General features: G+C 38.9%; 1 protein-coding gene across 6 annotated transcripts in view; it reads left to right on the top strand.

The window, feature by feature from the left end:
• The window catches only part of LOC114470730 (protein kinase C beta type), a 61,572-nt gene that overhangs the window by 7,865 nt on the left and 29,408 nt on the right, over positions 1 to 24,299 (top strand). For 4 of the 6 annotated variants that reach the window (XR_003674908.1, XM_028459082.1, XM_028459069.1 and 1 more), the window contains exon 3: positions 15,050 to 15,132. The exons of 1 other annotated variant lie outside the window; for it this stretch is intronic. Coding sequence is in view for 3 of the 5 variants with exons in the window: in XM_028459082.1 (XP_028314883.1) it covers positions 15,050 to 15,132 (83 nt within the window). In the remaining 2 variants the exon portion in view is untranslated. Of the gene's footprint in view, positions 1 to 15,049; positions 15,133 to 23,307; positions 23,401 to 24,299 lie in introns of those variants that run through there. One more of the 6 variants, XM_028459097.1, reaches the window with a different exon arrangement.

The following is a 24,299-nucleotide window of genomic DNA, read 5'->3' as shown; positions in this document are numbered from 1 at the left end:
ATTGATTAGGAAGCCTAACAAGATAACCAAGAAATGAAAAACAAATTGGATGACAGAAAATATTTTTTTGTGTATTTTACAGCTCATTTAAAACATTGGTCAAACTGACCTGTTATTAATAGAGGGAACAGAAAGCTAACACAAGAGGGAGGATACATTTTATGGTTTCTTTTTTTCAGGTTTGGTAATTGTGTTTACTTGTAACTGACTTTCAGGGGGAAATGATAATTGTAATTGAAAAATGACTATCACTATAATTATAATTGAGTTGAAATTGAACATGGATAATTCAAGATGTAATTGTAATTGAAAAATGTAGTTGACCCCAACCTTGGTTTGAAAATAAATTTAGTTCATCGTTGCACTCTCACTTGCAATTTTATGGCAATGGAATTTGTTACTCGTTTGATGAATAAAGTATAAAGTAAAGTAAGTAAGCTTATAGGTAATGAAAAATATTTATGTACAAAACAATCAATTTGTAATTTTCTATTTTGCAGTAGTGCCTTTCATAGTTACAGAGGCACTTTAGATGCTAATATAGGTGTCTAATGTCGAGTGTGTGTGTTCAGTAAGCCTTGTTTAAGGCATTGTTTGAGGTGGGTTTGTTGTTGAGCATTCGCTTTGGAACCAGCTTTAATTTGCTGTAAAGTTTGAGGGTTTTATAATAAAGTATCTGCTCTACAGATGAGTGGTAGGTTTACAGCATTCTGGGAAAACGAGTCTAACCACGATATACAAACCACTGCATCACCCTTCGTTGATGACGCTTATTTGACTCGTTTGAAAAAGCTGTCGCTCAGTTGACTGTATACTATGTACACTGAACAAACATTTAACAGAACCTAGCTCAGTCTGCAATATTCAGGGAACAAAGCAGAAGGCAGAGGACATTCTTACCTAATGTTAAACTCTTTGAAACAGTATTCTGATATTTTTAACTTTTTTTTTTTTTTTTTTTTAAATTTTTTTTAAGCGTTTAAGCGTTTTTTGTGTGCATTTTTTAAGTTGTTATGAGTTGAGTTAAAGTTTGTGTTTGCAGTGTATTAATTCTCATTTGGCTGTTGATATAATCCTGTTTGGTACTGGCACAGCTCTTCTTGACTTCACATGGTTTTCTACATTTCCATTCGTCTATAGATCGTGATTCCTGCTACTAAAGTTTTTAATACCAGCTCACCTGACAATCCATCCAGGGCCAAGCGTATACCACAATATAACATAACACCTTCTCAGCTGCCATGGTCATCTTGTCATCTGAATTCAGATTTTTGATTTTCCTGTACTTCCTGAAAAAAGTGTTTTTTATAAATGAATATTATGTAACTCATTGGTTGATAATAAATGGGTTTGTTTTTCTCATGCCTACTGTTGCTAACTATTGTTTTCTGTGTATTATCCTTTGAGCAAGCCTTTTCTAATGTTCCATGCTACAAAATAATTAATTTGTATGTATGATCTATGCTATCTGACTGGATCAATATCAGTATCGATCGGCACGTAATCAAGAATGCAATTCCGGTATTGTATTGGAAGTGAAAAGTTTTATTGGGACACCACTAGATTTGGTTGTTTGGTGGCACTGCCTTAAGCTTCCTCAGGAACTTGAGTTTTCTTATTGCGATGAAATACAGCGACAGAGAGCCATCACACCAGTCCCCCCACTTCTGTTTGTGTCGAGTTTAGGGAACTTTTGTTAACATATATTTTGAAGAGGATTTTCATGTTGGTCCTATTTGTTTTGTTTGTGTAGTGTTAACCTATACAAATATTAAACAAACTTATTTTAAATAACTACCAAGATTTTAATTCAAGTGGGGGAAAGAAAATGAGAAATCTGAGAAAATCAAGACAATCTAATCAGGAGATCAACACTTGAGGGGTAAATCGATCTGTGTGAGCCCGCAGGTGTGTTTGAACATGCAGAATATTGCCACCATGGCCTCTCTAAGTAGATAGTTGTCTATATTTACTGACCTTGTTTGAACATGTAAATCGACCAAAATGTAAGTGAAACCTCTTTTGTTTTGCCTATTTCCTCAAACAGAGCCTTTAATTTAAACTGTTTTGACTTCTACATTCTGTCTGCACAAATAATCAGCTTTTCAATCTGCTTATCTTTGTTTTGTTTTGTGGTGCAGCGGCTGCATTTCAATCAGTGACGGCAGGGTAAACTTATGTAATTCACAGTCAGAGTGTATTCAAATCGAACTAAGAGTAATACAAACTTTAGGTTATTTGCATAACCCCAGTTCTATGAGTAAGATGTCTCAATATGGGATGCACCCTCCATCTGCAGCCCTCAGAATCAGTTAACTCAATCTGCCAATCCTGATTGGCTGGTGAAACGTGTCCGCCCGCCAGGGACACTCCCACCTCCTATAAACAGAGGAGGCGGACAGACACCCTCCATTCAAAATAAGCACCTCTTCTCACTAGTTCGAGCAAGAAGGGTTGTCTGGTGGACATCTCACTCATATTACTCATAGAACCGGGGCTTTGCAAATAACCTAAAGTTCTATTTCATAATATTTTGTGAGATGGCTCACTATGGGATATGGTAGTTCCCGTATTGCAGACATGCTTATTGAGCGTAGACCAGTCTGCAGGGCTGAAGTCTGTACACATCAGGACAGCATGTAAAAGTGGACGAACGTAAGGGGCGAGGTCCAACTCGCCGCCACACAAATGTTCTGTACAGACTCTCCCCTGAACAAAGCCCAGGATGTCCTCCAGTGCTTCGAACGTGAACGTCTAAGTCCCTCCAGAACCACTGCTAGATCTTACGGTGATACCAGTGGTCTGGAAACGGGGAGGAGCCTGCGCGCTTCCTTTATAAACCGGCAGATTAGTGGGTGCTGGCTTGCCGGTTTCTCCCCAAAGCCTACAGTATATGACAGGTGGCGATCGCCGCCAAATATACTTTCACAGTGGAAAGGCTTTGTACTTGTCAATCAGGTTCTGACAAAATTACTCCCACTGGGCACTGATGTAACTCCTCTGGAGACACCATCCCTCAAAAATCCTCCACTTGCAATCATAAAGAGATCAAGTGGAGGAGGCTTTGGCACTCTGTATAGTGGAGATCACACTCTGTAAGAGTCCCACGGCTGACAGATTGAGCCACTTAGGGGCCAGGCCAACAGCACCAGGCGCTCCGAGTGCAGGTAGAAAATTGTGCCTGTGGCCTGCGACAGCAGGTCCCTGGGCAGCGGGAGCCATCAGTGAAGAGCACGCTGCAACTAGTAAATCTCCGCCAGCCAGTGCATGGCAGGTCAAAGTGGAGCCACCAGAATCAGTGTATGGCCGTGCTCCCTCATCCTGGACAGAGTGGGGGCTATCAGGGCCAACTCGTGCGTGCGTCTACACTGAGGGGAGCATCATTCTTCTGCAGAGAGAAGAACATTGCACACTACACAACCTCGGCCCATCCGCAACAAGCCCACGACTGTTGCACCACCTGCGAGTGTAACATCCACTGGACTTAACACACTCAAGGGTTTTGGTATTTGTGTAGGTTATGACTTCTTGACTACTGTGTCATGTTTACTCTTACTAAGGACTCCGATTTTGCGTTTCAAAATGTCCTCAATTTCGTTTGTTACCCATTTTTGTTTCTGTTGCATTGTCTTTCCCTATTTAAATGATTTTACTGGCTATTAAACTCCCCCAAATCCTTTATCAGTTCTGAGTGTTGATGCACCGAAATATGTTTGAGAAAACACTGCATGTGTTTCTCTTCTATAACTAACTCTCTGTCGCTGCGCTGTAGCAGAGAGCTGCTGCTGTAGCTTACGTGGGCTGTTTCCATATTCTTAAAGAGACAGTGTCCTGAATGTGATTATTTTAAAAACTACTTTCATCAACTCAGAGCTGCCCTGAAAAAAGCAACACTACATAATTTAATCACGTCAGCCTTAATGAAATAAAAAGTCAAAAGTGATACAAAATGTTGATATTGTGCTGCTAGTGATTAATAAAAGGGTCTTCGTGGCATTTTTCTCCACTGACTTTGACCCATTATTGTTTTTCTTGTAAAACTATTGAAAAAAAATAAATTGAGTTTATATCACGTATTGCCATTTTGAGGAAAAATATAGATATATGGATGTTGGTCCATATCACCCAGGCCCAATGTAACCAAAGTAGTAAAGTTTTTTGTAAAGGATGTTAGGGCCTAAATTGTGTGAAATGAGGCGTTTAAACACTGCTTAAAGTTGGATTTTATTAATATGTGTGTTACCTCAGTAACAAATGGAAATCACTAGACTGGTCTGCAGTCTTGTTATGTAGCAAGTGTTGCTAATGCTACACTACTTTAGTTAAATAAAGTAAAAAGACTGTGTGACTAAAATAATTTGTCAGCCTTTTTGTTTGATGTTAATTGTACAAGGAACCAGTTTGATGAATTGCTTACATACAATTTTAAAAAAAATCATTGATAATTACCTTGTCCTAAATTATCTTTTATTCCTTTTTCTGTTTAGGGTGATGATTTTACGTTGGTGATTTGTTTTTTTTGGTAAATAACTTTAAAATAGTCTAAATGATTTGAATGAAAAAAATTGTGATTTCACAAAGAAAAAGTTGTGATATGATATTTTTCCCATATCGCCCACCCCTAGGTTCAGAATTTACTAGAAATTCTACACGACGGTACTACCGTGGATTATGATACTACCAGTGCCAGTTTCCGCTACGTAGCGGCTGCCTCTACTCTCCTCCTGGCTTCTCACTGCACAGTCTAAGATCACTGCATGCTCCTCACTTGAAAGCATACCAACATGGCAACCGAACTCCACAGCTGCTGAATTATTGGCTGTTTGCCTGTTACTGGTGACGTCCGGAGATATGATGTGCTATTTCCGCACGCTGGGTCCGCCTGTCTGTAGTCGATTAGCTGTTCGTGTGTTTCCGACGGCAAGAACAAAATCCATGAAGACAACTCCGCTTTGACAGAAACTCGCTTCAAAACAAACAACAAGCTAAAGTTCTGTCTCACCTGGACGTGTGCACGGCTTACAGTCACAAACACGAGACAACACATGGCAGAAGCACCAGGCCCGAGCGGCGAGTCTGCAGCGGCGGCGTTGTCGTCAGTGGCATCACTAATTTTGCTTAAAAAACCAAACTCAAAAAGGCCCATTTGGAACTATTTTGTCTTTAAACGAGGCAGCGACGGTAAAGCAATAGGAGATCTACTTTGCAGGCGCTGTCACCAGCTATAGGGGCCAAAAGTGGGAACACTCTTTTTGTATTTTTCCGCACAGACTCAGAGCGATCTTTTTTATTTTTATTCTTTTATTTGCAGAGATATTTACAATGTACAAATTATATTTACAAATTATATACATACAAAGGAGGGATCACATCCAATCTCATAAAACACCAGTGACGTCACCCAGAAAATGCATACAAATATAGTTTCCTCAGGGAATCAGTTCCTGTTTATTGTATTTTATCCTCTATGGTTTATTATGTTGGAGAAGCATTATTGTGAATTACTGTGGATTGTTATCCTAAGTTGATTATTTATATTAGTTAAACATAAATTGATGTGCAAAGGAAACTGAATGATTATTTTTTCAATTATTCATTAGTTTTTTTTATTGCTTATATGCTATTGTTCATGTACTCTTGTCATGCACCAAACAACACTATAAGTATTTCTAACTTGTACAAATACATTGCAGTTCATAAAAATAATAACTAGAACTGCAAGCAGTTATGAAAGGGGGCCAAGCCTTCCCACGCGACTCGTCCCACAGGTTTCACGGAGCCCGTGGAAGTATGTCACGAAGGGTGATGGGCTCGTGGCCAGCGTCAGAACACAGGCCAACATTCCATTTGCTGTGAACAGGTGGATATGAAGTTTTGGAAGATGTGATTTAAAATGTGAAAGTTGCTGGCCAAAATGTGTTTGCACTCATTATAGCACCCCCTTGTGGTGCACTTTTCGGTATAGGTGATTTGTGTGTTCCCTGTAAATTTCACAGCCCTCAACATAATATTTCACGGGCGACCGTGGCTCAGGTGGTAGAGGGTTGTTTTCTGTTGGGGGTTCGATCCCAGTAACTGACTGTGTCGAAGTGTCCTTGGGCAAGACACTGAACCCTAAGTTGCTCCCAGTGGTCGACTAGCGCCTTGCATGGCAGTCCTGTCCCACTGGTGTGTGAATGTGAGAGTGATTGGGTGAACGAGCTGATATGTAAAGCGCTTTGAGACTGCTTCAGTGTGGTGATAAAGCGCTATATAAATCTAGTCCATTTAGTCCATTTACTTCAGCTGAAATAAAGGTTTGTTTATTTATATGTTATGTAGTAATGAGCCACGCCCACCTTGACCAATCGCAATTAACTTTGAGATACGGTTCCAGGAACGACCCAAGGTCATACCCACCTAATTTGTTAAAAATCGGTTGTGCCATTTAGGAGATATAAATTTATCATAATTGTAGTGCCCTCTAGGGGCCTAATTTATTCAAATTTGGCTCATACCCCCGGAGTCACATGCCAACCAAGGATCTCAGATTTGGTGTTGTTCGCAATTATTTTGACCGAGATATGCGCCAGTTCGTGTTTTTATAGCTAGCTGGAAAATTTAACTCGTTAATAAATTGCACATATTTTGCCCAAGCAAAATTCTTTGCTAAACTTCAGATCAGAATCAACTGAAGACTCTCTGTGCCAAGTTTCACGCTGATTGGATAAAACCCCAAAGAGGAATTCGAAAAAGTTGGTTTTTGATATGTCGTGACTTACAAAGAGCAATGTGCTGTAGGAGTGGGCATGGCCTATGTCAGTGGATGCGACTCTATGTAGGGAACATGTGGATATGAATTTCATGAAGATGTGAATTAAATTGTGAAAGTTAGAGGCCAAAATGTTTTTGCAATTTTTGGTATGGGTGGCCTGTGTGTTCTTCTATATCTACCCTGTAAATTTCACTGCCCTCAATATAATAATTCAGCTGAAATAAATGTTTGTTTATTTATATGTTATGATGTAATAAGCCACGCCCACTTTGACCAATCGGAATTAACTTTGAGATATCGCCTCAGGAGGGACCCAAGATCATACCCACCAACTTTGGTAAAAATTGGTCTTGCCATTTAAGAGCTATAAATGTTTGTTATTTGCAGCGCCCCCTAGTGGCCTACATTATTAAAATTTGGCTCATACCCTCACAGTCACATGCCAACTAAGGTTCTCAGATTTGGTGTTGTTAGTATTTATTTTGACCGAGTTTTCATAGCTAGCTAGAAAACTTTACTCATTAATAATTTGTGCATATTTTCCCCGAAAAAAATTATTTTGATAATTTTAGATCAAGTCCAACTCAAGACTCTACGTGCCAATTTTCACGGTGATTGGACAAAACCCCAAGGACGAGTTCGTAAAAGTAGGTTTTTTAGTTTTTGTGATTTTGCTCCGACAGAAGTTCAGGTGGAAATGGGTGTGACCTAGCTCAGGTGATTCAGTGCTATTCAAGGAATCTGTGGATATAAAGGTTTTAAATGTGAAACAAACGGTGTGGGAGTTATGGGCCAAAACGCATTGAGCTTTGTTATAGCACCACCTGCTGGCGGATATATGTGAATTTTTGCGTCCAAGGTCCCCTGGGGGTTTTGGACCCACCCACCAACCTGCAGCACCACTTTTACAAACGGAACTATAAAAGGTAACAATAATAATCGGAACGATTAAAATAGGGTTCCCTGGCCCCACGGACTTGGCCCCCTAAAAAAAGGCTTCAGTATCGCGATATTACCCGGAACTCTGATACTTTGTCTGGTATAGTATTGTGGTACTCATTTTGGTATCGTGACAACTCTAGATTGGAGGTGTAATGCTTCTGCAGTGATGTGTCATGAGGTAAAATCATCACCAGTTATGCTAATACACCAACAGCTAAACCTGTATTTATGCCGTTGCCTTTTTTTGGATTTGTTTTGAATGCAGTCATAATAATCTGAACCGCTTGTTCATCACAACGTATTAAAAACACACTTCAGATGAAGCTTTGCAGTCATTTCACACACAGGATTCCATGATCACTAGTCAAGCTGCTCATGTTGCACAAGATTGTAAGCAAGATTTGACATATTGGTCTGTTTGCTCGCTTGCTAGACATTGTCAATGGTTTTTAGGGAAAAAGCCTGTTTGTGATATTACCTTAAAATATGCAATGGAGGTATATCCACGCATGATTGTAAATAAAAGGGGAAAAAATGGTTCTGATTGCTTTTTTTTATTTCGTTTCAAAGTGCGAGGTCCACGTATTCCAGTCACAAAAAATCAGAGTTTCTTTTTTATACATTGAAGCAGTAATAAATATGTGCATTTTTTATTTCAAACTCTAAAACAGTTATTCTCAACTGGTGGGTGGGACCCAAAAGTGGGTCACAGACCTGTACTGGGTGGGTCGCAGACAGCTGGTCAAAAATAAATAAATTAATACTTAATGTCTCTCATGTTGGACTTGTCTTTTATTTTGAAAGAAACTTTTCTTTTGATACGCATGCTGTGAAATGCATGTTGCACAGGAAAATATATAGATTTCTGTTTTTTGTTACTGGCGCCCTGTGCAGGGTGTACCCCCGCCCAGCGCCCTATGAGAGCCGGAGATTGGCACCGGCAGACCCCCGCGACCCTGATAAACGGGAATAAGCGGGTATGAAGATGGATGGATGGATGTTTTTTGTTTTGTATATATGTGTGTTCTTTCAACAGCTATTTTTGAAAACTTAATTCTTAAAAAAAAAAGTGGCTCGCGATTTGATGATCGTGGCAAAACGTGGGTCCCAGGGTGAGACCAGTTGAGAACCCCTGCTCTAAAATATTCTTTGGAAATGTAGACATCACGTAAAAACCTACAAAATAACTGATAAGCTACAATGATAAGCAGTAGAAGCAGGAAAACAAACTACAGTATGTATATACACGGAAAAATGGAAAGTACAATGATTCAAAAATGTTGCCAACATTTTTTCTTATAATTGTCTCAAAAATAGCGGCAAAAATCAAAGTTTACTTGGGAAGAAAAGACCTAAAGTGTTGGATTATTAAACACAACAAAAAATAGGACTGTGCAGTGTGCTTATAATGAAGCAAATATCTACAGTAATTAACACAGTGGACTTATCAAAGAGTGACATTTCTTCTCTCCGATAGTTAAAAATCAATGATCAGGTGGTCATCTGGCCATAACTAATGTCTTAGTGCTGACTGTCCTCTAAAAACCGCCACTTTTCAGTCAACGCTGTCTTTTGATTGAGATGGAGGTCTGCGGTGGATGTTAAGTTGTGATCATCACCCAACAGGGAGTTAGAATTGTATCTGTTATTGACTGGATGACAGGTGAGCCAGTCGTCATTGATTTTTACTTTGCTGTCACTGGGGTTATGACCATGTAGAAAAAAAACCACAATCGTCTGCTGTGATTACTGATTCAAACAGAGCTAATAGTGACTGAACGTAGTGCGAACTGTGTTTAGGACTTTAGTAAAAAAGACAGAATGGAGCAGATAGCTATAATTACAGTCTGTCATGAACACAGTATTAGCCACAGACTAGTCTTTGGTGGGCCTTTCATTCTGATCTTTGATGTTTTATGTGATGAAAAGCCTCAGCGATGAGTTTCTCTCTCTCTGCTTGGTCGTCTGGTGATTGTCCAAAATGGAGGAGTTTTCTCAGCTCTTCTCCTGTCAATGTGAAAGTGTCTTCCCACTGTCACGCATGCATGTTTGTCGCAGGAATCCAGTTCAGACGGGCTCTTATTTGCCCTTTACTCTGTCAGTCAGAAAAACAGGGCGGTGCGTGCAGGCTCCGCTGAGGGGGTTCAGCCTGGTTGCTGGGCAACAGAGCGAAGACCTCGTCACCAGGTCACTAGGCCCATCTTTCAGTGCTGTGTACATGTGCTAGTATATACATGAGTGTGTGTGTTAGTGTGTGTGGATGTGACAGAGCAGATTTATGGACAGAAGGCCTTCAAGACCTGCCGCATTCTTTGCTGTTGTGCTGCTGTGGCTCTGCTGCTGTTTCTCAGACATGCTCCAAACACACCAATGAATCTCCACCCCCTCACACTGCCTCAAACCCAGCTGTGCAGCCCCCCCCCCCAATCCCTCCCTCTCTCCCTGCACACACACACAAAAACACACACGTTTTTTCTTCTGTCGAGGAACCATTAGGCCAGGGATGGGCAACCCTATCACAGTGGGGGCCACAAAAATGTGATTGTATTTGATCCGATGGTTACATTACTATCAACATTAGAATAATAACCAATCTGAGAATTAACACGGGGGGGGGGGTTGTCTGTGGTTTTGTTGTTTTTAGTCATTTTTCTGTTTTTGGTGTCAGTATGTGTGTTTTTTTCATTCTTTTGTGTTCTTGCTATAATTTTGTGTATTTTTCTGCATTTTTGTTGTTGATTTGTGCATTTAGAGGTCACTTTGTGCATTTTTTTTTTTGTTTTCTATACTTTTCTGTCATTTTGTGCAGTTTTGGTCAGTCTTTGAAGCTATTCTGTAATGTGTTGTATTTGTTTAAGTGGTTGTTGTGTCTGTCTTTGTTGTCATTTGGTGTTTTATGAGTCGATTTGAGGTTGATTTGTGTGTTTTGGGAATTTTTTGTGTATTTTGTTGGCCGTTATTTTCTGAATTACAATTTTTGGAGATTTGTTTTGGGGGCCGCACAAAATTAGAGTGAGGGCCACATGTGGCCCCCGGGCCGCTTGTTGCCCATGACTGCATTAGGCCAGCATGGCAAAATCTGAATCTGGTTTTAACTACCTCAGAGCCCTCAAATAGTCCTTTAAAGGATCTGAGTGATTAATAAAGAAAGAAATCCAAAGGCAGGCCTTCATCCTTCTGCTTTGTTCTCCCTCCGTTCCTCTTTCTGCTCCTCCTATCATTCGGCTCCCCTTTTTAGTCAGTGTGCAGCGGTAGTTCAATCATTATTGTTCTCGTTGTGTGTTTGTAAGTGGGTTGGGGTCAATTCCATTTTTCAAATACAATTACGTCTTCAATTATGCATGTTCAATTACAACTCAATTATGATTACGGTGACTGGCATTTTTCCCCAATTACAATGTAAATTAAAATAATGATTTTACCACTGAAAGTTAATTACAATTACTTTCTCAATTACTAAAGTTCAAATTCAACTAAGCACAAATACTGTCAGAAATAATAAGTCAATTTTCTGAGCTTAATTACAATTCCATTATAATTACAACAGCAACTTACATTTTCAATTATTTATGATTATAATTATGCTATAATTGTAAATAATTATCAACTACGATTATAATTGACACCGACCCTGGTCTGTAGTAACTGGAATTAAAATCACACTAAAGCAGCACTTTTGCTTAAAGTGTTAGAATCCACAGGAAGTGCCTCCAGTTGTTCCAGTGCCTCATGAAAGTGTAATGAGAGGTTGAATAAGCAAGAAATAAAGCGCGTTTGCGTGTGCGTGCGCACTTTAACTATTCTTCTAACAGTGCACTGATACTTGATTCATAATGTTGACGTATTTATTTAGTTTCGGTCATTGTCGAGTGGAAGTGGTTAGGATCTGCAATGTGCATGATATATAAAGGAGAGAGAGAGAAAAAAAAAAAGCTTCAGCCATGTGAAGCTAAACCACATAGTCAGCTGCTGCAGAGAAGCATGTACCATAAGATCCGTCTCATCTATCCAAATGGATTTCCAGTGTTGGTTATGTCCACGCCCTTGTGTGAGGAGAACGACTGATCAAAATTTAAAAGCCTACTTTTTATGAATCTGACTTTGACTGAGCTGGTAAGCTAAAGCTAATTCAGGTTTATCACTGAATGTCTGCTAAATCTGCCGCTGACTGTTTACCTTTGAGCACAAAATCCCCACATTTTGAGTCATAAATGACGTATGATGTTCCAGAAACAGATACTCACAATTTATATTTAAATTACACATCAAAATATACAAGAGCCAAAATATGCTACAGGCAATTATTGCTTGCACCAAACTAGGGCTGAACGATTCATTGCATTTGCGATTTTATTGTGTTATCATAAAATGCGATTTTCTAATCACAAAGGCTGCAATTTTGATTTTATTTTTTCTTGTTCAGTTCAGAGAGTCTTTAAGAAGTGCAGTCCACATGGTTACATGTTTCATGAAACGTGAAGTTAGTTAGATATGTTGAAGAGGTAAAGCCACAGATTTGTTTGCTTTATTGTTGTAATCTGTGTTTTAAAATTAATATTTTATATTTATTTAAAGTATAAATAAATCTGAAATTGTTTATTATGAAACAAATGGATTTATTGCTTGTGTTTATTGAAAAATACATGACAAGAGGCCCTTGAAAAAATAATTGCATATTTAATCGCAATCACTTCTTTTAACGCAAGGTGGATTTAAATTTTTATTCATTGGTTTATTTAACAGGGGCAGTGTACATTAATACCAATATCAAAAATATACCAGAATTAGCCAAAATGCTATTTCTCATCTGCAGTCCCTGGACAGAATGAAAATAAGAAGGAATAAAAAGAATCAGAGGATTACAGTGCATTCATACATGCATACATTCCACATCTGTATTTGTTCCTGTACATCTTGTCCTAAAACAGTCATAACAAGATTGATTCATTTTAAATACAAGACCTCATTACTTTTTTTTCTTCCAAAACAGGGATGTATAAAACCAAAATAAGAAGTAAAAACAATAAGTTCTACACTCTGTTTCAGAAAGGTTGGTGACCCTTGCCCTAGATTGTAAAAATACCTCCAATTTATGATGTGCTGATAATATTTATTTGGTTTTTAGATGTTTACACAGTGGATTTCTTTCCAGAGATCATGTAATCATTAGACAATTGGATGGAATGCTTGTTGTGTATGAATTTCCTACGTGTTCCAGCTCCCTTTCAGCCATCACATTAACTGGTGCAAGATTTTTGGCAACCGAGAGGTTAACAGCTGAGAGGTTGAAGACGCAGACTCTTCCTCCTAATCACTCTATCATTTTCACTAGCGTCTCCAGCTTTGTATTCACTGCTATAAATAATGCAAATGTAGGCATATGCAGAGCATTCTCAGCTGAATGTTTGCATTTCATTAGGTTTACTGGGTTTTTTTACTCATTCAGTTCCAGCCATTTTTAGATTTTCTACCCCCCTCAGTGCCAGCCGTTTTTGAGCATTTTGACTGATTTTAAAGACCCACAAAATATTTTCTACTATGACTATCTGAAATCTGACACCAGATTCTGAAAGATTGAACCCTCTACTTTCATAAAAAACAAACATTTGTTCCTGGCTCATTTCGTTCTTTTTTAATCAGCCGTTGAATAGAGCAAGTTTTACACAAATCTTCAGTTTCAGAGCAAAAAGCTGAGAAAACAGCCTTTTTCTAAAAAACAAAAACCCTGTCAGTGACTTTAAAGCAATTTTTTTTTTTGCTTTAGTGACAACTCTAACATCTGAACATTTTTTTTCCTCATATAAAACATTTAAAAAAAAAAAACACTGAGACCGGGCTTTTGATGGCAAAATTATTATTATTTTACTATCTGGTTCAGAGTTGAATGTATTTCTTACTGTATTTTGGCGTTCCTCCAACTTTCTCTCCCGTCAGTTTACACACACGCAACTTCCTCTTCCTTCCAGACATGCAGAATGTCACTGCTTACCCCGTTTTTTTTTATTGTTTTATCCACCATCGCCACATTATCAATGAGTTCCACACATGCTCTGGTCGAGTGTGCGCTGCTGGGAACATCAACCCCGTACATAGCGACATTTTCTCTCTCATAAATGCCTTTCCTCTCTCCCTCTGAGCTCTGCTCAGCATGGATGATCTCTCATCCAAAGGTGTGCTGCTACCTCCTACATGTCACCTATTATTTTGCTATCTGGCTCACAGGCTGGGGGTATTTTGCACCAGTCATCATCAAAATGTGTAAATACTTAATGGTCTCTGTGGTCGCATTATTGTTTTAAAGCTGTGGATTTTTCAAGAACTGTCTCCAACCATGTATAGCTTAAAAATAGTGCCACCGGAAGTATGATTAAATACATGAGACAGAAACTTGGAGGTAGATTAAGTAGCTTCCGTCCTTCTTTTTTTAGAAGGACGAACGTGTGTGTGCGTGTGTTATTTTTGCGTTACAGGAATTACAAATTGCGATCCTTTGCTCTCTTTTTTGTGTATTACTGCGGACATGCTAGGTTGATGGTGCTCTGTGTGTTATCCTGTGTAGCAAACCCATGCGCATGCACGTACATGCACACATAACTTGGTGGGCGGGGCCTGTCAGTCATCTCACAGCAGAAGGGGACAGTGGCTGACTTTATTACAGACTTTAAGACGTTTGCGTAGGGGGAAAAGATCGGTGGAAAAGATCGGTTTCATATGCAATGATCGGCTGATCACCGATCGATTGGTGCATCCTTGGAACATATTGAACATTTTGCTAATGTGAGATTTTTGGGGTAATTGGTTCCTGGTTTGTTAAGGAATACATGCTCTAAAGTTAAACTATATAACTTATAATTAAACTGGTGATAGTACATCACAATTTTTAACAATTAACAACAGGGCTTTTCCTGTTTATGCTGTCATGCGTCTGTATGTGAACTGACCATGTTAATACCAAAGTATGGATGACGTGTTGATGAATAAAGCCACAGACATCTGAATGACTTGATTCTGATTATTACCCCACCCAGAGGTTGTGTTATTTGGCTGAGAGTGAAATCGATGTATGCATGATGCATGATGTTGGGCACGGCAGCAGGTGGGACCCTGCAGTCAAATCAACAGGTGCCAAGCCTGCTGCCATTTAAAGCTGCTCTCATGGACCGATTCATGGGGCAGTCTTAATGTTAAGGCTGTGATTAGGAGACATCAATTCTAATGGAGAACATTTATACAGATGAGATAAAGCCAGATATGGAAAGCAGCACTTGTGAATTGATAAAAATGAAAAGTTTATTGTCTGCTGACTGATGTGACGTGTGTGTATTTAGTTTTCTCTCTCTCTTTTTTCCTCAGTGTGCTGTTTTGTGGTTCATAAGCGCTGTCATGAATTTGTTACCTTTTCCTGTCCGGGGGCCGACAAGGGACCAGCCTCGGATGTAAGTTAAGATCACAGACACACACCAAAACCACCAGAAGTGCACACACCAGCTTTTCATCTTCTCTATTCTCTCTGTTTGTTTGTCCATCTGGACTGTGACAGACAGTCTTCCTGTGTAGAAACACCCAGACTTGGTGTCTAATGCACAATGGAATACAGTCCAGATGAATGAATGTGTGAAATGGTGTGTTTCTTTCCTGATTACTGTCTGATAATTACAATATACTAGCACAATAGTAATATAGCTATAAATAGGTTTTAGGTGTAACAGGTGGTTTTTATTATTGCAATAAAATGTCACATTTCCAGTTCTAGCTTTTCATAAAACGTGTTCTTGACTCCAGTTCAAACAAAAGGTAGCTTTGTTTTTTAAAGATGATAAAAAACAATCTTTTTTTTATTAGCTCTTTCACATCATAATATGAAAGATGTACATATAAACAATACAGTAACAACAGTAGTGGTGTGTTCAGGGTTTCTCAATTTGTCATTGATAACATATATCAGTCTGAAAATTGGAATTATATTGATTTAATTTAATCAAATTATATTGGCCTGCAAATAAAATCTCCTAAAAAGCACTCCGTGACAAAATATTTGGGTATGACATCCAGATACAGAAATGGTGATCACCAACGTTATTATACAAATATGAATTAAGGTATTTTGGTACAGAAGCAAAGAAAAAGGACACATGCATACAAATACACATTAAACATTTTGAAATGGACAGTATTCAAAATATACAATTAACTGTAAAGATACATTGTAATTGAAAACAAACAGTAATGGTATCATATGATCACTGAGCTCAACATACTGTAAATGCGTCATTAGCCCCGTCATCTACCCCTCACACTCACACACACTCACACGCACACACACACACACACACACACACACACACAATTTGTCTTTCTTGTGATTTTTAAAGAAAAATGTATTCTACTCAGTTGTAAAAATATGATTTTCTGTTTTTGTCGCATTTATTGACGTTATTTTTCAGGGTCTTCTAATTTTTTTTAATTTTTTTTTGCAATTGTAGATTATTCTATATTAAATATTAAAATGTTATATTTAATAAATACATTTAAAAAAATTATATTTACATAAATTTGGTTTCAACCCTAACTTCATATCATGGATTAAGCTTCTTTACACCTCCTCCGTGGCTAGTATTAATATTAATGGAATAAAATCAAAATCATTTTCCTTATTCCGTGGCACCCGGCAGGGATGTCCTCTTTCTCCGTCCCTGTTTGCTCTTGCAGTCGAACCCTTAGCCCTATGGCTTCGTAATGAAAGGAAATTTGAAGGGATTTCTAGATTTGGTATCTCTCACAAACTATCTCTATACGCAGATGACCTTCTGCTTTATGTCGCCAACCCAACTTCATCCATCCCTGCTATCTTAGATATTTTAGAACATTTCAGAGGGTTGTCTGGCTATAAAATTAACCTGCACAAAAGTGAGTACCTTCCAATTAACTCCTCTGCAGAGAACCTCCCATCCTCCCTTTTTTCATTTAGAAAGGCGACCCTAGGATTAAAATACCTTGGCATTATTGTGACGAAATCACTCTCCGAATTATTTGCTAAAAATTTCCTACCACTACTCGAGCGCTGTAAATCGAATTTCGCTAGGTGGTCTACTATTCCCTTGTCTCTTGTGGGACGTGTCAATCTAGTCAAGATGACAGTTCTCCCCCGTTTTCTTTATATTTTTGACCATGTCCCGGTATTTGTCCGCAAATCTTTTTTTTCCACCCTTGATCAGTTAATTAACTCATTTTTATGGTGTAACAAACGAGCTCGCATAAAGAGGTCGACTCTCCAACTTCCTAAATCTCTTGGAGGTTTGGCCTTACCGGACCTTCGCCGTTACTATTGGGCTAGCAATGTCAATAAAGTCCTTTTCTGGAACGTTAAGGTTGCTCCCAAGGAGCGTCCTCTATGGGCCGTCATGGAACTAGCCTCCTCACCTAATGCATTATGGTCAATCGTTTGCTCACAGTTACCCCTACCAACCAAACGTGTAGCTCAGAACACCATTGTTTCTGAGACCTTAAAAATTTGGAGTCAATTTAGGAAACAATTTGGTCTACATTCCTTATCGAAATTAGCCCCAGTCTTCCGAAACCCTTTATTCCTCCCATCTTGTTCCGACCTTGCATTTGAATCTTGGTCAAACAAGGGTCTATAGACTCTTGAAGACCTCTATATTGATGGTATTTTCCCTTTATTCGCAGACTTGTCAAGAAAATTCACTCTCCCTCAGTCTCATTTATTTCGTTTTTTCCAGATCCGGCATTTTTTGCAAAACCAGTTCACTCACTTTCCCAATTGCCCCCTTGAGACCTTGATGGATTCCCTTCTTCATCTAAAAATAACGCAGAAGTCCCAAACTTCAATCTTATATGATTGAATTTTTAGAATGAACCCGACCTCCCTGGATTCCCTGAGAGCTGTCTGGGATCGAGATCTCCAGATAACTATATCTGATGAACAATGGAGCAGTACCCTTAATCTCGTTCACACATCCTCAATATGCGCTAGGCACAAACTCCTACAGTGCAAGATCCTGCACAGGAGCCACTTCACCAATGCAAGGTTAGCTAGGATTTATCCAGATAGAGCGGACTCCTGTAACAGATGTAAACTCGGACCAGCTGATCACATGCACATGTTTTGGTCGTGCCCCAAACTTTTAGAATTTTGGCGTGCCGTTTTCGACACGTTGGGAACGATCCTTAGTCGCACAGTAAACCCTGACCCTCTTGTCGCTCTTTTTGGATTGCCCCCATCACTTGATTGGCCTAAAACCTCACAACATATTATTGCTTTCACTACCTTGCTTGCGAGGAGGCTCATCCTCCTCAAATGGACGCATGTATCCCCACCTACACATAATAGATGGATTCAGGAGATTTTGCGATGTGTGGGACTTGAGAAAATCAGATTCTCCCTGAACGGTTCCTTACAGGTCTTTTATAAAATCTGGGGACCTGTTTTACTACATATAGATACTTTGCACATTGAAGCTGAAACACAATGAACTGAGTTGTTGATTGTCTTATTTATTTATTCATTTGATTTTCTTTCCATTCCTTGTTTTAATTTTGTTGTTGTGAAAATCCCTCCCCCCCTTTTTTTTTTTTTTTTTAACTGTAATTATTTAACCCAAGACTTGTGATTGTCTTGTCCACCTTGTTGTTTGTGGTGTGAATGGCCGTGATTGAATGATTTGCCTCGTCAGGGAAGGGTGACTTGTCCTTTAATGCTCCCTGGATTCATGTTGTGTTCTACTGTAACAAGTTTGATCCAATTGTGGGGTTACCACTGACGCACATCTGGTATATTTTTGCGTTGTACCTTCCCAATGTAAAAGCCAATAAAAAATATTTGACAAAAAAAAAAAATTATATTTATAATAAATAGGTCAGTGATGCTAAGTTTGACGAATGTTCTCTTTGAGTAATATCACTTGATTAAGCCTTTTCTAACGTTTCACACTACCGTTCATTAACAGGTATTAAAGTCGTACAGATATCAGATCGATTTAGGCAAGTATTTAAGGCTACAATATAGGTATCGTATCACAGGCGAAAAAGTGGGCAGTGTTGTGCCAACATCTTCTTATTTCATGTGTCTTTCCTCATTGGTAACCCACAAGTTTGAATGTTTACTTCAATTTCACTTTATTTATATTGTGTCAAGTACAAAAATGTCATATCGAGGCACCCATTACCTGCCTCAAATTAAATTACACGAGGTGTTGGAGCTCAACGGTGTGAAGATACCGTTTAAAGGCATTTAAAAGAAATACAATGATGACCTTAATTTCCTGTACATGTTCTGCAGAAATGGAACATTGCTGAGTAGCTCTGGATATCAAAGCAGCCTAAAAATCTAGTGGACAATCTACAGCAGACTGTTTTTTTTTCTCACTCAAATTACACTGATGTGTAATTAAGATGTAGTTCAACCTAAATTACTACTGGTAATGACTGTCAAACTTCCTTCCTGTTGTTTGAAATAGCAGTTTATGCTCCCCTAAAGCAATGACTCTCAAACTTTTCAGCCCACGACCCCCAAAATAAATGTTCAGAGATTGGAGAGGTGAAATGGGCTTTTATAAACCACAGACATTGGTTAAAAGTGTCAAATTAGAGTAGGCAAAAAAAAAAAACTGACAGAAAAAGCAGTAAGAAGGGTTCAAAGTGTCAATATTGACTTAAAAGTAGGAATAATTAGTTTAAACTGGCCATGACAAAACATGAATGTGGTTAAATTGGCAAAAATAAGCATGAAATATGGTGAAAAGAGGTTAAAAGTGACAATAATGGGTCAACATATGTGACAGGTGGGAAAATTGGTGGAAAGGGTATCTTGAAAATGGAAAAAATTGCAGAAAAAGCATTTAAATTTGATGGAGAAGTGGCAGAAATGGGAGTAATGTAGCAAAAATGCATTAAAAAGAGCAAAGATATGGCAAGAAAAAGTGTTAAATAAATAAAATATGGCAAGTTTGGTGTAGTTGCATAAAAAGGGTAAAAATAAGAAAAATGGGCTGAAATTGTAATTTAAAAAAAAAAAAAACCCTCAGTTTTTTAAAGGCGTCTGGTGTCTCGCGACCCCAAATGGGGTCCCGACCCCAAGGTTGAAAACTTCTGCTGTAACGCAATGAAGATATTATTTTTCGTTAAATCAACCAGTAATTTCATTTAATTTGACTAAGCTTTCTATATTTGCCTTATAAATTGATGTAAGTAAAGTAATATAAAATGTGTTTTATCTATTTAGGGGGCCAAGCCCGCGGGACCAGGGAACCGCGTATGTAAGCATACGCGGTTCCTAGGACCAGCGGTGCAAGGAACCCTATTGTAATCGTAAGGATTTTTATTATTATAATATTTATTATTATGTTTCCTTGGGTAAAAGTGGTGCTGCAGGCTAAACCCTGCAAGGTAGGGCGGTGCCCTTTGGTGGTTGGGTCCAAAACCCCCAGGGGACCTTGGATGCAAAAATTCACAAATATCCGCCAGCAGGTGGCGCTATAGCAAAGGTCAACGCATTTTGGTCAATAACTCCCACACCGTTTGTTGCAAATTTAAAACCTTCATATCCACAGATTCCTTGAATAGCACTGAATCACCTGGGCTAGGCCACGCCCATTTCCGCCTAACTTTTTTTGGAGCAAAATTGCAAAAACTGGAAAACCTACTTTTTCGAAATCCTCCTTGGGGATTTGTCCAATCAGCGTGAAACTTGGCACGTAGAGTCTTCAGTTGGACGTGATATACAGTTATCAAAATGAGTTTGTTCTGGTAAATTATGCGCAAATTATTAACGAGTAAAATTTTCTAGCTAGCAATAAAAATGCGAACTGGCGCGTATCTCGGTCAAAATTAATGCTAACAACACCAAATCTGAGATCCATTGTTGGCATGTGACTGTGAGGGTATGCGCCAAATTTGAATGATGTAGGCCACTAGGGGGCGCTACAAATTACGAATATTTATCTCTTAATTGGCAAGACCAATTTTTACCAAATTTGGAGGGTATGATCTTGGGTCCCTCCTGAGGTGATATCTCAAAGTTAATTCCGATTGGTCAAAGTGGGCGTGGCTTATTACATCATAACATATAAATAAACAAACATTTATTTCTGCTGAATTATTATGTTGAGGGCAGTGAATTTTACAGGGTAGATATAGAAGACCACACAGACCACCCATACCAAAAATTGCGCCACTAGGTGGCGCTATAATAGCAAAAACATTTTGGCCTTTAACTTTCACAATTTAATTCACATCTTCATAAAATTCATATCCACATGTTCCCTATATAGAGTCGCATTTTCTGACATAGGCCACACCCACTCCCACAGCACATTGCTCTTTGTAAGTCACTACATATCAAAAACCTACTTTTTGGGGTTTTGTCCAATCAACGTAAAACTTGGCACGTAGAGTCTTCATTTGGACCTGATCTACAGCTCAGCAAAAAAATTTGTTCAGGCAAAATTTGCGCAAAATATTAACGAGTAAAGTTTTCTTGCCAGCTATTAAAATGCAAACTGTTGCGTATGTTGGTCAAAATAATTGCTAACGCCACCAATTCAGAGATCCTTGGTTGCCATGAGACTGTGGGGGTATGAGCCAAATTTGAATAACTTAGGCCTCTAGGGGGCACTGCAATTATGAGAAATGTATATCTCCTAAATGGCACAACCAATTTTTACCAAGTTTGGTGGGTATGACCTTGGGTCGCTCCTGGGACCGTATCTCAAAGTTAATCGCGATTGGTCAAAGTGGGCGTGGCTTATTACTACAAAACATATAAATAAACAAATCTTTATTTCAGCAGAAGTAATATGTTGAGGGCTGTGAAATTTACAGGGTGACTATAGAAGAGCACACAGATCACCCATACCAAGAAGTGTACCAAGACATGGTGCTATAATGGGTGCAAAGGCATTTTGGCCTGTAACTTTCACACTTTAAATCACATCTTCCAAAACTTCATATCCACCTGTTCACAGCAAATGGCACGTTGGCCTGTGTCCTGACGCTCGCCACGAGCCCGTCATCCTTCATGACGTACTTCCACGGGCTCCACGAAACCTGAGGGCCGAGTCGCGCGGGAAGGCTTGGCCCCCTTTCATAACTGCTTGCAGTTTTAGTTGTATTTATATTTGGAACAAAAATACCAATGTTACTCAGTCATCACTGTGAAACTATTCTCCCACACACTGTAAATAAACGGGATGTGTGGACAAATAATTAGACTACGTGCCAAAATATTATGAAATATTGAAATAGAGAAAAGGTAACTGGCTTTAATGACAAATAATTATGTTTTCTTCATGAACTGGTGAGATTTAAAAGGACATCTCAAAGACACAGGTTTAGATGCCTGTATGGTTTTCCTCTCACAGGTTAAAGATGTCTATGGGTAATTTGTGCTTTTAACTAAGAATGAATGTTTGTGTACACAAGAGATTTGTCACTGTACTTAACCAAACAGACATTCCCCTGTTTTGTTTTAAGTATACATTTGTCTGAATTGATTAATTGTTGTAGTTGGTTACCAAAATTATATTTCCTTCTAGGGATTTGTTTATTTCCTCTTTTCCTTTAATGAGTACAAGCTCAAATGTTTTTATCTATCTACCGATACATGACAGTCACTGATAAAATAGCATGGTCAGCACTAGCTCCTAGTGTGACTGGAAGTTGACACACACACACACACACACACACACAACCTCTTCCCTCCTGCTGTCAGCATCAAATCCCGTAAAACGAAATGCTTAAAAGGGAAATGCGCTGCTTGACTGCCTAAAGTTAATGAGCCAATGTCTCTCTTCCATTAATGCACAACCAAAGTTGTTGCCTATTTACACTCCAGTACAGGTACATCTTACAAAATTGGAATAACATGAAAAAAATCAAAAAGTCAAACCCATATATGATTAATGCTCATGACATAGAGTGAAATATTTCAAGCCTTTATTTCTTGAAATTTTGATGATTATGGCTTACAGATGATTAAAACCCAAAATTCTGTGTCTCGGAAAATTAGAATCTTACATAAGATCAATAAAAAAGGATATTTTATATAAAAATGAAAAGCATGTTCATTTCTATGCACTACTTGGTTGGGCCTCCTTTTGCATGAATGACTGCATCAGTGCAGCGTGGCATGGAGGTGCTCTACCTGTGTCACTGCTCAGGCGTTATGGAAGCCCAGGTTGCTTTGATAGCAGCCATCAGGTCATCTGCATTGTTGGGTCTAGCGTCTCTCACCTTCTTCTTGACAATACCCCATATATTCTCTATGGGGCTCAGGTCAGGCCAGTTTGCTGACCAATCAAGCACAGTAGCACCATGGTCATTGAACCAGCTTTTGGTACATTTGGCAGTGTGGGCAGGTGCTAAGTCCTGCTGGAAAATGAAATCAGCATCTCCATAAAGCATGTCAGCAGAAGGAAGCATGAAGTGCTCTAAAATGTCCTGATAGATGCTGCGTTGACTGTGGACTTCAGAAAACACAGTGGACCGACACCAGCAGATGACATGGCAGCCCAAATCATCACAGAAACTTCACACTGGACTTCAAGCAATGTGGATTCTGAGCTTCTCTATTCTTCCTCCAGACTCTGGAACCTTGATTTCCAAATGATATGCAACATTGACTTTCATCTGAAAAAAAGACTTTGGACCACTTAGCAACGGTCCAGTTCTTTTACTCCACAGCCCAGGTAAGACGCTTCTGACGTTGTCTCTTGTTCAGCAGTGATTCCTTCTGCTGACAAGCTTTATGGAGATGCTGATTTCATTTTCCAGCAGGACTTGAGATGTACCCGTATACAGCGGAAACAACCACATTTTACTGGACATTAAGAACACAGTTTCTGTAGTCCTGGCTCTACGTCACATCAATATTTTAGTGCAGACCCTCTACTTCATTTGAGGAAGTTTACGTTTAAAATACGTGAACGCCAATTACCGCGGTTCACTTACAAAGTGGAAAGCAGACAAATGAAATCATGATTTATCTCTTCAAATACGATTGCTTAACTTCATGGAAAGGTGTTTTACACCTTCATGGTTATGTTTTTTAAGCAAATAGTCAAATTAAATGTGTAAAGTTGTATACAGTATGTGGTGTTTACAATCTAATCAGGTTAACTAACTCCCTATTTGTAGTGCATATAAAGGTTTTTACTGCCCGTTAAGCCAACCATCATTAGCACCCATTAGCAACCTGAAGTGATTGAGTTAATATCTGCTGAAAGGGTTGGTTAGCAGTTGATATACCTGTACTGGTCATGTGTATAACATAAAATGTGTTTATTATATTACCAATAAACTAATTATTTGCACATTTATTTAAAGCAGAACTAAGTAACTTGCACTTAGTGCTCAACCTAAAGGTCCCTTTTGGTTATGTCACTGTCGTAAACACTCAGCACCCCAGAGGCAGCAGATCCTCCCTCCCGCTACAGTGAGACGAGCAGTAGGAGGCTTCCTAAACATAACGGGGCAAAATTAAAGCTGTTATTTTCTTCAATAAGCCTACATTCTGAGTGAACTCATCCTTTAGTAACTCCGTAAGTTGACCATTTATACCGTTAAAAACGGCACTGTTTATGATCAG

This window comes from Gouania willdenowi, chromosome 1 (genome assembly GCF_900634775.1).
Source record: "Gouania willdenowi chromosome 1, fGouWil2.1, whole genome shotgun sequence".
NCBI lineage: Eukaryota > Metazoa > Chordata > Actinopteri > Blenniiformes > Gobiesocidae > Gouania > Gouania willdenowi.
The sequence above is the reverse complement of the archived record's forward strand: the minus strand, read 5'-3'. Positions and strand labels throughout refer to the sequence as shown.